This window comes from Giraffa tippelskirchi, chromosome 14 (genome assembly GCF_054371585.1).
Source record: "Giraffa tippelskirchi isolate mGirTip1 chromosome 14, T2T-mGirTip1v1.2.pri, whole genome shotgun sequence".
NCBI lineage: Eukaryota > Metazoa > Chordata > Mammalia > Artiodactyla > Giraffidae > Giraffa > Giraffa tippelskirchi.
This window is the reverse complement of record NC_137288.1, coordinates 47,789,649-47,804,145: the sequence shown is the minus strand read 5'-3', so window position 1 is coordinate 47,804,145 and position 14,497 is coordinate 47,789,649. Positions and strand designations below refer to the sequence as shown.

Below are 14,497 nucleotides of genomic sequence, written 5' to 3'. Positions count from 1 at the left end.
CCCCTTCGGGAAATCAATGAGCGGACTTGGAAACTTTGGGCCTCGAGGGCGTTCTCGCCCCCTGTCCGATCCTCTAACGCTCCGCGCCCAGAGCCCTTTGGGGAAGGGACAAGCAAGCCACGCCGTCCCTATGACGCCGCTGCTCTCAGACCGCTCGCCCCACACTCTGGGGAGCCTGAGATCTAAAAACCAGCCCAGCGGCAGCACTTTCTGTGCACCCCGAGGCTGAGCACTTGATCACCCCGGGAGCCGCTTTCCTCGGTCTTCGTCCCGTTTCCAAGCCAACGCGAAAAAGAGGGAACACGGGGAGCGCGGGCGGGGAAGCGGCCGGGCCCGGGGCTGGGGCCGGCCCTCAGGCGGGGCGGGCGCGGGAAGGCGCAAGGGGGGCGTGGGCGCGGCGGCCCGCGCGCCCCGGCGGCCGGGCCAGGGGGAGGGGCGCTGGCGGCGGCGGCGCCTCCCGCCCGGGGTGAGCGGCGCGCGAGGCGGCCCCGCGGCACAGAGCGCCGAGCGGGAGGCAGGGCTGGAGCGCAGACGGCCGACGCGCGGCGCGGCTGCCATGGGCGCGCACTGACCCGCTGCTCAGCGCGGACTTCCTCGGCGGCGCGGAGCTCCTCGGCTGGCGGTGCGTCTCCTCGGTCAACATGAAAGGTAGGGGGGGCTTCGGGGCGCGCGAGAGGGGACGAGGTGCCGAGTTTCTCTGCGCGGAGAGCCGGAGGAGACCCAGTGCTGGGTTTGGTGCGCGCACCCTGGGGGGCGCCCCCGGAGCTCGGGAGTCGGATACCACCGGAGATCTCGGGGTTGAGCATTTGAAGCCGGCAGTACTGCCCTCCCCACCGAGTCTCAACAAAGTAGTTTGAAGCCCCAAGTCGTTGTTTACAGATTCCAGTTCCCAACTTTTTAATTGAAAAAATACGCCCAGGAGAGTGGAAGCATCATCACTCCCCACCCTCGGCCCCTCTAGTTCGTTCTGCGCCCTGGCGCACGCCCCACTCTCTCCAAGGTCCCTCTCCCTCCCCGCCGTTGCCGCTTCCCGGTCTGAGAGGTCGACGGGTGTTTTCTCCCGGACTCGGGGATGTTCTCGGTGCGCCCTCCCTACATCTGGCAATGATTAGGTGCCCGCGAAGTTCAGCTGGCTCGGGAAGTGCATTTGGCATCTTTCTCCATCAGCCCCACTGGCTGGAAAATCACCGCCCTGGGTTTCGCGTCCCTTCCATGTGCCCGCCTGCGGAGCTGTGCCCACGTGTGCTCAGGGGCGACCCAGTCCCCCGGGCGGTTTTCACCACAGGCGGGTTTAGGGAAGTGTCAGATGCTATCGCACCTTTTAGCGGAATCGCGAGAAGGGCTTCGCAGGGGAAGCCTTCTGGTGAGTAGAAAACGAAGATCTGTCAACAGAATCTCCATCTGTTTGTGAGATAAATAATCACAGCGGAGGCATCCGAGGGAATCGTTTGGAGATGGGCCGGCGTGATGTTTACACAAGACTGGAATCCTGGATTTGTGCTAGGATAACACGTCTCGGTTCCCCCACCGGCCGGACCCGAGTGAGGGGGCTCGGTTCGAGATGCCATCTTACCGCTAGGACCGAGCTTCCAGCAGTCCGAGAACGCGCGATGCGACCACTTTGACTTCCAAGCGTTGCTGATCCCAGGCGCGCGCCTCGGGAGCCCCACAGACTTGGAAAGTAACTTTTGGCTCTAGGTTTCTCTCTGCAAGGCAGATCACGCTGAATAGTTAGGAGCGATAATGTCCTACCAGTTAGCTCTCCTTCCAGGGGAGTTCCGTGTCCTTCTCTGGAGACCCTGGGAAAGAAGGGGAAAAAACGCCAGGTGGAAAGGGTCCGGCCCCCGGGCCAGAGACACAAAAGACAGGATACAACGCGAGAGACACAAAAGACAGAATATCAAGACGCAGCGTGTGTGCGTTCCCTCTCTCTCCATGTCCATTTCTCTTCTCTCACGTACATTCTAGAAAAGGCGCACTTTCCTTAGCCAGCACTGATTAAGGAATCTTCCCAAAATGGCAAGAGCTCACGCGGCTAAACTTTGCTCTGGCGCTCAGTTACCATCATTTTAGCCAGAAGTTAATCTTCTCATTGCTGGTCACTGAGGCTAGGAGGTTTTGAACTTTTGGAAAGATAAGCCAGCTCCTCATTTCATCAGCTCCCATGTGGCTTCCTAAACCCTGAAAATCTCGTTATGCTTTTGACTGGGTCAGTGACTGTTACTGCAGTTTGGGTATTTTTTTCAATGTTAATTCACATCTGTAATGAAATACATACCTACAGGTTATATGTATATATGCTGTGTGCTAAGTCACTTCAGTTGTGTCCAACTCTTTGTGATCTCATGGACTGTAGTCCACCAGACTCCTCTGCCCATGGGGTTCTTCAGGTAAAAAAATACTGGAGTGAGGAAAGACTCCCTTCTCCAGGGGATCTTCCCGTGCCAGGGATTGAACTGAGTCTCCTCTGTTATAGGTGGATTCTTTACAGTCAGAGTCACCAGGGAAGTATATATATAGACTCAATGGACATGGGTTTGGGTGGACTCAGGGAGTTAGTGATGGACAGGGAGGCCTGACGTGCTGCGGTTCATGGGGTCACAAAGAGTCTGACACAACTGAGCTACTGAACTGAACTGAACTAGACCAACTAGCACACCGCCTGGAGAAGGCTCATTGCATATCCTCTGTGGTCTGGGCACTGCCTCAACACCCCACTTACCTTCTGTCCCAATAGGGGACAGAGGGGCTGAATTCCTGGGGAGCCTAGTCACTTTGAAGGCCTCTTTTAAAATGAAATGTTCTGTGAGAGGTTTGCTTACCAACAATTACCATAGAATTTGTGTTTGTCTGGTTTGTGAGGTCGGGAAGGGAGCAGACAGTAATGTTTTTTCATTACCTACTAAGTGCGCCAGTATGCTCCACCATCTACAAGCACTTTATCAATGAACCCTCTCAAACACCCTATAAGGTAGGCATTTTAACCCCTACACCATAGATGTGGAAACAGTCCAGAAGAAATAGAAACCAGCAACAAGGAGCGTAGTAGACATCTAAAGACAAGCTTTGCCAGGTTCCCTGTGCGCCTTGGAGAGACCTAAGACACCAGATAGAACCCCTGGACTGGAAGAAAAGTGATTCTCAGACGATTAAGTAGCCAAGTAACTCGAAGCTGGTGCAGCAGCCAGGAAGGGATGGAGCCAAGAAATCAGACACAAGCTTTCTGAAGCCAAGCAGAGTGTGTTTTTAGCCAAAAAAGAAAGTTGTCTTTACCAAGTAGAATTATTTGGACAATTTGTCATAGGTAACCAATGCAGAGTTTTCCTTGGGTTCGTAATTATGTCATAAAGCAATGAACTCATTATGTTTAGGCCAATGCTTCACTAGTGTTTGATTTCTCTAAGTGATAGAAGTCTGTGACAGACCTTGCAAATGTTTAAAATTGAAGTATTCACCCAAAACATTCTTTAGCCAAATAGAAAATTAGTGGACATCTTAGAAACTACAGAAGTTTATTTGTCAAGGCAAAAATTCAGCTACTATGCGAGTCAGATGCCTTTTCAAGGCACTTATTTGACTTTCTAATTCTGATTTTTAAACTGAGGATATAGCCTTTGTAAAAACCCAGGCGTTTGGAGTCTAATTCCAAGGCTTCGGTGAGCCACAGCACCACCTATCTGTTGCGTTCAGCAAATATCTGTCTCTTTTAATATTTCTTCCTTCTCTGGAGTCCCAAGTACCAAAATAATGACATCATTATACATTTTCCGCAAGAAAATTACTTGCCCTGCTGCTGTAATACTTGTAATACTTGAAGTGTTCCACACATTAAAACATGAAGTTGTTTTTAATTTATTTCTAATTACATTTTCAATTAGCTGTAGTGCACCATAAATTTCATGGTTTTTTAATATTCACACTCTTTATGAAGGAATCTGACTCCTGTAGAGTTAGGTGTGTCATGAAGAAATCACATTTCTAGTTCTGGAAGTTGGGAATATTGGTGAGTTTTAATGCAGTAGCACTTGTTACGTAAGAGACGGCCTAAAACAACCACCAGCTCACAGGACCACAGTGGTTCAAACCACTGTTCTAATTTAACACAGAGAGGAGGTCAGCACCATTAAAACATAGTGTCCAACTGCTTATTTTTGTACTTTTGTGTGTAAACATTTCTGAAATGCTATCTGATAATGACACTTTTAAAAGGTGCTAGTAAGCAGTTTCGGAGAAGGCAATGGCAACCCACTCCAGTACTCTTGCCTGGAAAATCCCGTGGACGGAGGAGCCTGGTGGGCTGCAGTCCATGGGGTCGCAAAGAGTCGGATACAACTGAGCGACTTCACTTTCACTTTTCACTTTCATGCATTGGAGAAGGAAATGGCAACCCACTCCAGTGTTCTTGCCTGGAGAATCTCAGGGACGGGGGAGCCTGGTGGGCTGCTGTCTGTGGGGTCGCACAGAGTCAGACACGACTGCAGTGACTTAGCAGCAGCAGCAGTAGTAAGCAGTGTATTTCTACTCCCTGTTTTCCCAGACCCACAGTCTTCTTGACTTTCCAGGTGTCTAAAATGTCTTGGCCTTAACTGGAATAAGCAAACACACTTGTAGGGTCTGACTGCTTTTAACATTGAAAGAATCATGTTTTCTGCAGGAAAATGGAAACAAAGTGAGGACTTGTTCCTTCCACTCTGTGGGAATTGAGGCGTCTTTTCCTCTGGAAGACAGATTTGCAACCCAGTTACACTTTTGACTTTTCATTAGTTTGAAGATGCTTGACATTCTTAATCTGAGCTTTAATTATTGCTAAGTATATATCTTCCCAGTGGTCTCCTATGCAATTTTCCCGGATTGTTCCGGTCCCCTGACCCCACCCCCACCCCAACCATGTAGCTTATTCAGCAATAATGGTGTGAATGAGAAAAGCTGGCAGATGATAACTTCTAAGCTATAGCATAATTCTAATTTTCTAAATTCATGCTTATTCTTATTGAAGCATTATTTCAAAACTGTTGATGCAGCTGCTGCCTAAAGTAAGTTAAATGGCCTTCAAAGTGTTTGTTTTCAAATGAGAAAATAGACATTTAAAGTTTAGTGATAGAAAAATGTTATGCCTCGAGTGAACCTAGCATGTGAGTGACTAGGTGCTGGGAGGCTTCCCAGGTGGCGCTAGTGGTAAAGAACCTGTCTGCCAATGCAGAAGACATAAAAGACGCAGGTTCTGGGTTGGGAAGATCCCCTGGAGAAGGGCATGGCAATCCATTCCAGTTTTCTTGCCTGAAGAATCCCATGGACAGAGGAGCCTGGCAGACTACAGTCCACAGGGTCACAAATAGTCAGACACAACTGAAGCATCTTAGCACACATGCACAAGGAGCCCAGAGTGGCAGAGTGTAGTCAGAGTGAAAAGGATCAGGCAGTTGGGGTCAGGGGACAGTGTTCTAGGTCACTTAGGTGATCATCTGTGAAAAGCATCTACCCTCACCGCGAGTCAGCTCTACCAGTCTAGTCTTGCCTTTCCATCTTTTGCTCTTATGTCATTTTGAAGGCACAGGCTCTCTCAGACTTTGGAATTTCTATCTATACCCTGGAGGCAGGGAACAGGGTTGTGAGTGGGAAGATAAATGCCAGGGACTTATTAAAACATTTGTTAAGTCCCTACCATGTGCCACGGTAGGAAGCTTGGTGGCTCAGATGGTAAAGCGTCTGCCTACAATGCTGGAGACCCGGGTTCGATCCCTGGGTTGGGAAGATCCCCTGGAGAAGGAAAAGGCAACCCACTCCAGTACCCTTGCCTGGAAAATCCCATGGACGGAGAAACCTGGTAAGCTACAGTCCATGGGGTCACAAAGAGTCGGACACGACTGAGCGACTTCACTTCACCGTGTGCCACAGTCCATAGATGCTGAGTGAGCAGAGTAGAAGAGGTCCCCTCCTGTCTGGCCTTAGACCTTAATAACGTGGCATCAAAGGTCTGAAGAAATTGCTGTGCTCTTTAGCCAGTCACTGGAGGAACTTCTCTAGGCTGGAGCTCCTGCAGAGATAAGGCACCTTCCAGGGTTGCTTCCCTTTGTAGAATTTATCTGCTGGGAGGTTTTCTTGTGACTGATTGAATGAGTGTGAATGGCTTGCTGAAGTCTTTGACTCTGCAAACAGCCCCTGTGCTGTCTTGCTGACAGGTTTGCCTTCAGACAGTGTAGCATTGTCAGAATTGCTTTTCAGGAACAGACTTAACCACCAGTGATCAGCAATAATAATGATGATGATAATAATAACAATAAATAAACACCTTAACAAAGGATAGGAAGGTATTGACATTCCTCATAGAAACTTCACTCTTTACTACTGATAGCATGGTTTCTAATCACACCAGTCATCCAAAGCTTGGGGAAGGCAACTATTCAATCAAGCAGTAATTTGATTTCTATTTAACTGAATGATGTTTGAAGGGCCCAAACCAAAATAGTACCCTGAACAGGTCCTGCTGATTGCTTAAGGGACCTTCGAAATTATATAGCAGTGAAAGCAGAAATGAGTAATCCCAAATTAAAATTCCAAAGAGAGTTCAGGAGCTTTCTTAACCCTTGAATTTATCACAGTCCATTGATACTCTTAAAAATTATTAAGGAAAGATGTTTTTCAACATGGGAGATTAAAAATTAATTTATTTATTGGAATTGGACATGTTAAATATGACTTATGCTTCCTGACTCATTTGGGATGAAAATTCTTTGTTTTGTGAAGTCATATGCACTTGCCTAAGAGGTTGGACATTTGACATTCTGTCTGCAAAAACTAACTTGTCATTGGTTTGTGAAAATGTCTGCACTTTTGAGGCCAAGTCACTTAGTTATGACATAGAAATGTTTGGAAAGTAGCTGATATATGTATATATGACATTATTCAAAGGCAAAATATCCAAATATATATTCTAAATTTATAATCCAAAGTATTAATATATATCGATACTTTAAAATATGCCTATCTCAAAAAATGTAATTATATGTGGTGTTCCCAGGAGTGGAACCTGACAATTTCAGTGTGGTAAGGAGTGTGGGCTCTGAAACCAGAGGGCCTGGTGACCACATGCATACTCGTTAACCTCCTGGGCCCCTCAGTTTCCTCATCTGTCAGATGGGGGGATAATAATGACATATACTGGATGCCATTTTTTTCTATTTTTTGAAGATTATATAGGTTAGTTTAGCTCAGTTGTTTAGAATGGTGTCTTGCACTTAAGGAGAACTCAAGGTATTTTAGGTATTGGAACACTGTATAATTATGACTTGCTGCTTCTTCCAGGCAGGAACGTAATTGCCAATTATGAACCATTTTTGTTAAGTTAATCAAGTGATATGGGCTTCCATAGTGGCTCAGCAGTAAAGAATCTGCCTGCCAATATCCAAGGGGATACTCAAAATATTTAGCAACCCAGGTGAGACTCCTTTAAGGACATGGTTCTCACAAATGCCTGCATAAAAGCCACTCCCCTAGAGTAGTGGCCAGTGGAGGGTGGCTGTGGACTCCAGGGGCCAGTGGGCACTGGGTATTTGGCCCCAGGGGTGCCCTCCACTCCTTCTCCCCCACTGGGCCAGCCATAGTAGGTGGGTGGTGGGACACATAAGACAACTTGCAGGAATGGTGCTTGCCGACTGGTTTGGAAGCAGTTAAAGATTTTGAGAGCCTGGGGGACCACACTGTTCTGTTCTAGAGGTAATGATGCTACTAGAGAAGCCGAGGCTCCTGTCTCAAAGTGGAGACAGGACAGGGTGAATGGCAGGGCTGAGCCCAGCTTGGAGGATAAATTTGCATTCAGCCTTGCCTCTGTCCACGGTCCTTCAACCTGGCTCCTGAAAGTGCCTGAACTTGTTCTGAACACCACGGCATTTGCCAGAAGCTACCCAGTGCAGCCATGAAGGCTGCAAGCCCAGATCTTTTGTGAGGTCACTCCAGGGTGAACTCTGCGTGCCAGCTCTTTGGACCCGGGAACCTTTTCTGGTTGTCAGCGTCCGTTGGACCAGTGGGCTTATTTTTTTAGTCTACCTGACTTTTATCTTCCCTACACATTTCCTTGTTTTGTTTGCTTGATATTTGTTCTTTCTTTTTTTCGTTTATCAAAGTTAGAGATGCGCATAGTTTAGAGAGTCAAAGAACATCCTATTTATTATGAAAAACAGCAATTTCCTGCCCAGCCCACTTCATTTCATCATTTTCCAGTCCCTAGAGGCAACCTCCTGAGAACATTTTTTGCATTTGATATTGGCATTGGCTTTTCTTTCAGTTCTCTACCGATGCCTAGAAGACAGAATCCCCAAGCTCTGTCGCTTCAAATAGCAGCTGTTTATCCGCTCAAGACTCTGCAATTCGGTTTGGTCTCTGCCTCCTGAGGTGTTGATTGGGCTAGAGCATCCTGGGGAGGCTGGAAGGACCAAGGGCTGGCCGGCCTCTCCCCTCCCCATCACAGTCTCTCATTCCCTCGGGATCCCCTCTCACCAGGTCACCTCTGGTCCAGCAGGGTGCCTGGATAGTTCCCATGGCAGCCAGCTGCCTAGGGGGTGAGAACAGAAGCTGAAGAACAGAGGTCTTGGAGAAGACCTAGGCCCCGAGGTCACCCACTGCTGCTTCTGGCAAATTCCGTGAAATTCCGTCAGCCACAGTGAGTCACAAGGTCCTCCCAAATTCAAGAGAGTGGACATGAACTTGCACGTGGAGGAATGGAAAGAGTTGTCGGCAGTTCTTAATGTGGACAAGCTCCTATAGCCCCATGTCCTTAAGTGACATGTTTATGGCACTCATCATTTACATTGGGCTTCCCAGGCAGTAAAGAATCCTCCTGCAATGCAGGAGACATGGGTTTGATCCCTGAGTTGGGAAGATCCCCTGGAGAAGGAAATGGCAACCCACTCCAGTATTCTTGCCTGGGAAATCCCATGGACAGAGGAGCCTCGCCGGCTACAGCCCATGGGGTCTCAAAGAGTCAATTTTGTTATTTTAATTATTATTGTTATTATTTTGGTTTTAGGCATTATATTGTCTTTCCTTTATAGCAGATGAGGATTTAGTTCTCCTACCCTTCATCTCCACGTGACTACTATCACAGACACCTCCTGATGCTCCTCATCATCCCAATATAGTTGTATCACAATCTGGACTAGATTGATATTTGGGGTTTATATTAATAAGATGTGTGTCTGTGTGTGCTGAGTCGCTTACAGTCATGTCCAACTCTTTGCAACCCTATGGACTGCAGCCTGCCAGGCTCCTCTGTCAATGGGATTCTCCAGGCAAGAATACTGGAGTGGGTTGCCATGCCCTCCTCCACGGGATCTTCCCAACCCAAGGATCAAACATGCGTCTCTTACGTCTCCTACGTCTCCTACATTGGCAAGTGAATTCTTTACCACTAGTGCCACCTGAGTTTCTGTAATATGCCACAGATGTGCTAGCTGCTGAGGGTACAACGTGATAAATGTCCCGTTTTTAGAGGGCTTTCCATCTGTGGGAAGTCAAAACCAGAACAGGAATGTAAGACAGATGGAGATAATCGCTGTCACACTGATACAGAGGGGGTGCAGGGCAAGGAGAGGTAAATTCTAACCACAGGGATATTGCACAACTTGGTCCACAGATTGATTGGAATATATTAATATGTATGACTCTCAGTTCTCCAAGCCAACTAAACTAAACTTCACTTGAACTCGTGGTACCCTGAAATCAGCGATGCTCAAAGAATGTCAGCAAGAATTCTGTTCAGTGTTCTCCATCACAAAACCTCTGGCCAGCGTGGCTCTGTGCCAGTTACCAAGGAAAGTAAATAAAGTAAATAAAAATCATATTTTGAAATAGACAAGCAAAAAACAGCGTGGCCCATAGGTATTGCAATAAAAATGCTGTAATACATCCGTGTCAGCCCTGCGGTAGCCTTTTGCCCTCTCAGACACAGGGGACAGCTGACCTTGCCTCCTCTCTCCCATGGCTTTTATAGTTCGATGTGGGCCATCCATACAGCCATAAGCCCTGGCAGCTCCTACTTCTTCCTCTTTTTCAATTCCTAAAATGAATCACTCCATCACCAGCCTGAATCATCTGTTTGCTAATGACACAGCTGGGGACTCTGACAGGGGCTCTGCACCACCCCCACCTTAATGGAATGTCTACGCAGCATCACCTGCCCAACGCGATCCAGTTTTTAAGGATGTGAAAAGTCAACTCTTGAAAAAACATTGAGTGAAACAAAGTTGAACCATTTCTCTCTCTTTTAGCACGTCCCAGAGTCTCTAATCGTTCCAAAAAACCACAATGAATTTTCAAGAAGGGATATGGTATACTGTGTTTCCCCCAAACCTTCTTTTTCCCTCCAAAAAACAAATGTTAAGAAAGATTAAGATGCTTCTCCAAGACACCTTCCTGATAATCCCAATAATTTATTCTCTGGGTACTTTGTACCCTGAGTATCTCAGATGATTTAGTACCTGTTTGTAGAGTTGGATGAGATAGAAATTTGTATTCTTTTAGTAACTGCTATGGAGCTTCCCAGGTGGCGCTAGTGGTAAAGAACCCTCCTGCCAACACAGGAGACTTGAGACATGGGTTTGATCCCTGGGTTGGGAAGATCTCCTGGAGCAGGAAATGGCAACCCACTCCAGTGTTCTTGCCTGAAGAATCCCATGGACAGAGGAGCTTGGCAGGCTACAGTTCATGGGGTCGAAAAGAGTCAGACACGACTGAGTGACTGAGAACATAAGAATTTCTCATCCTTTACATTGCCGTATGTAAAACAGATAACCAGTGGGAATTTGCTGGGTGATGCAGGGAGCTCAAACCTGGTGCTCTGTGACAACTTAGAAGGGTGGGATGGAGTGGAAGGTGGGAAGGAGGTTCAGGAGGGAGGGGACATATGTCTACCTACGGCTGATTCATGTTGATGTATCGCAGAAACCAACATGATATTGTAAAGCAATTATCCTCCAATTAAAAATAAAGAAATTTTTAAAAATTTTAATTAAAAAAAAAAAGTTTCTCATCCTCTTGGGATGCAGGTTAAGTCGAGCAATAGGACATCCTCTTTGAGTCCTATTAGGGGTCGCCCATAAGGCCTTTGTTTCCTTGAACCGCTGATGGGTTGTAGAAGGTTAATTTGGAGGCAGCGCTGAATTGCTCTAATAACAGAAGTCTGAGACGTTTGAAGTTCCCAGGGAAATTTCAGGAAGGAGAGAGGAGTCAGGCAGACTAAAAATGCTGCATGGGAAAAAGACCAGAGAGGAAAAAGAAAACAAACAAACAAACTAATGCTAGGTCTGCTGAAAAGACGCTTTGGGGAGAACACCAATTTTTAAGCTGTTTGCTACTGAGAGTACAGCATAAGCTGCTTTTTTTGTCTCCACGGTGAGGTCGTCACTGGTGGATCCTTGACCCACAGCCTGTACGTGTGAGTGGATTCTTGTGCGGTCATGGCTCCACAGCGGAGGGGCTGGAGTTGGCAGGTGAAACTGATGCCTGGGTGGCATTGTCACCTGTGCTAATGTCCCATCAACTCCACTGCTTTTATAAGCACCTATTTAGTGGCTGAGTGAATAAGTGACTGCGTGGATTTCTAAGCTGAAGCAGCAGATAATGGTTTCTTTCTCTCTCTTTTTTTTTGGTTGTGCCACACGGCATGTGGGATCTTAGTGCCCTGATGAGGGATGGCACCTGCGCCCTCTGCATTGGAAGTATGGAGTCTTAACCTTTGGACCTCCAGGGAAGTCTCCCAAGGGTTTCCCTTTAAATAACACTAGATCAGACCTCACAGATATCAATGAGAGAATTACTTAGGAAAATAGGCACAGGCTAGGGGCTTAATATGTCTTTGATGAACTAACCAATCACCAAGTCGGTGAGAAAAAGGTACTTTTCTTTTCGTTGTAAGCACATTCTTCCATCTAGAAAGAATGAAAGCTTTAATCCTTGACAGAAGAAGATGACTTGAATTATGAAACCCAGGATTTCTAGATTCCAAGCAAGTCTCTTCCTCGTTCACTAAATAAGGAAACATGGTGAAACACAAAGATTTCTGATTTCTCCATGGTCTTAGGAGTAGTTCTTGTCTTACACTTTTCATAACAGTGTTTTCATAACACTTCATGACAAACTAATTTGCTGATGTTCAGCATGTTGTGTGGGATATCTCACAGACCTTGGTTTTTCCACAGCATTTCAAGGTTCAGTTATAACTAGGTCCTATGTCCCATTGTGGGCTGAAAAAGGTAATCACAGAAACTTTATTTCCCTGCTATGTTTCTTTTTGTCTTTGAAAGCCTATCTGCTTCTTGAGGGAAGAGACCATGTCTCATTCATTTCTGCAGCCCCACTTCCTGGCAGTCTCTGGTCCACAGTGAGCGCTGAGTCAGCACTTTTGAACTGCCCTCTATGCGGGTGACCAACTCAAGGATAATTGGTTGCACAATAGCTAAGACACAGAAGCAACCTAAATGTCCATTGACAGAGGAATGGATAAAGAAGATGTGGTGTGTATATATATATGATGGAATATCACGCAGCCATTAAAAATAATGAAATAATGCCATCTGCAGCAGCATGGATGGACCTAGAGAGTGTGATACTGAGTGAAGTAAGTCAGAAGAGAAGGAAAAATGTCATGTGACATCTCTTATATGTGGAATTTAAAAATAAATTATACAAATGAACTTAACTTACAAAACAGAAATGGACTCACAGACTTAGAGAACAAACATGTTTACCATGGGGAAGGATGGGGGGATGGGATAGTTAGGGAGTTTGGGGATTGACATGTACACTCTGCTAAAATGGATAACCAATAAGGACTTTCTTTATAGCACAAGGAGCTCTGCTCAATGTTATATGGCAACCTGGAAGGAGGGGAGTTTGGGAGAGAATGGATATATGTATATATATGGCTGAGTCCCTTCGCTTTTTACCTGAAACTATCACAACATTGTTTGTTAATTGATTATACCCCAACACAAAATAAAAAAAATTAAAAAAAGAAGAGAAGAAAAATGTATCCTTTAGAGTCTTTCCTTGTGGTCCCATGATTAAGACTTCACCTTCCAATGCAGGGGATGTGGGTTTGATCCCTGGTCGGGGAGCTAAGATCCTACATGTCTTGGGACTAAAATACCAAAACATAAAATAGAAGCACTATTGAGGCAAGTTCAATAAAGACTTTAAAAAGTTGGAATATTTTTATCCTATTGTTCATTGCAGGACTATTTACAATAGCTAGAACATGGAAGCAACCTAGATGTCCATCGATAGATGAGTGGATAAAGAAGCTGTGGTATATATACACAATGGAATATTACTCAGCCATAAAAAGGAATGCATTTGAGTCAGTTCTGATGAGGTGGATGAACCTAGAACCTATTATACAGAGTGAAATGAGTCAGAAAGAGAAAGATAAACACTGTATTCTAACGCACATATACAGGATGTAGAAAAGTGGTACTGAAGAATTTACTTATAAGGCAGCAGTGGAGAAATAGACATAGAGAATAGACTTATGGACATGGGGAGAGGGCAGGAGAGGGTGAGATGTATGGAAAGAGTAACATGGAAACTTACATTACCATATGTAAAATAGATAGCCAATGAGAATTTGCTTTATGGCTCAGGAAACTCAAACAGGGACTCTGTATCAACCTAGAGGGGTGGGATGAGGAGGGAGATGGGAGGGAGGGGATATGTGTATGCCTATGATTGATTCATGTTGAGGTTTGACAGAAAACAACAAAATTCTGTAAAGCAATTATCCTTCAATAAAAATTTTTTTTTTAAATTGGAGTATTTTTTTAAACAGTGTCCTGTAATTGCACACCCACACCTGACAGAAGTGTGAAATGAGAAGTTCGTTATCAGTGTGATAAGGAATTGCATCATGACCACGTGAGGATGAGTATTTAGGCTTTTGGTAGAAAGCGTGGCTGACACAACATCACCCTTGTTTCCACAGTGGCCCCACCTTTAGGAATCCCAACAGCAAGGAAATTCACTTACTGGGAAACCATCCATCAGTCCCAGTTATCCATTGGAAGGAGAGTGGGGAAAGATTTGGCTATCCTTGCAGGAGTCACGCTGGGCTCCTGAGATGCCACAGTTGGTAGAAGAGGTGACCCCACAGCCTGGCATCTGCAGAGGAAGGCCCTAGGCTCAGTTATATGACGATAACTTGACCCTTTTGTCAGTTGATTATTCAGTCATTTATTCACCAAAATCTATTAAGCCCGTGCTCTGTGACAGGGTCTTTCCAGGTAGCTTAAATGGTAAAGATCTGCCTGCAATGCGGGAGACCTAAGTTTGATCCTTGGGTCAGGAAGATCCACTGAAGAAGGGAGTTGCAACCCACTCCAGTATTCTCATTTCATGTGGAGAATTCCATAGACAGAAGAGCCTGGTGGGCTACAGTCCTTGGGGTCGCAAAGAGTTGGACACGACTGAGTGACTAACACTTCTGTGACGGACACTATTCTAGATACAT

At 46.0% G+C, this 14,497-nt stretch overlaps 1 protein-coding gene across 1 annotated transcript in view; it reads left to right on the top strand.

Moving 5' to 3' along the window:
- The first annotated feature begins 495 nt into the window (after positions 1-495).
- The window catches only part of COLEC12 (collectin subfamily member 12), a 176,097-nt gene continuing 162,095 nt past the window's right edge, over positions 496-14,497 (top strand). Inside the window, exon 1 of the mRNA XM_081561796.1 lies at positions 496-648. Coding sequence (XP_081417922.1) covers positions 642-648 — 7 coding nt within the window. The 5' untranslated portion in view covers positions 496-641. The remainder of the gene's footprint in view (positions 649-14,497) is intronic.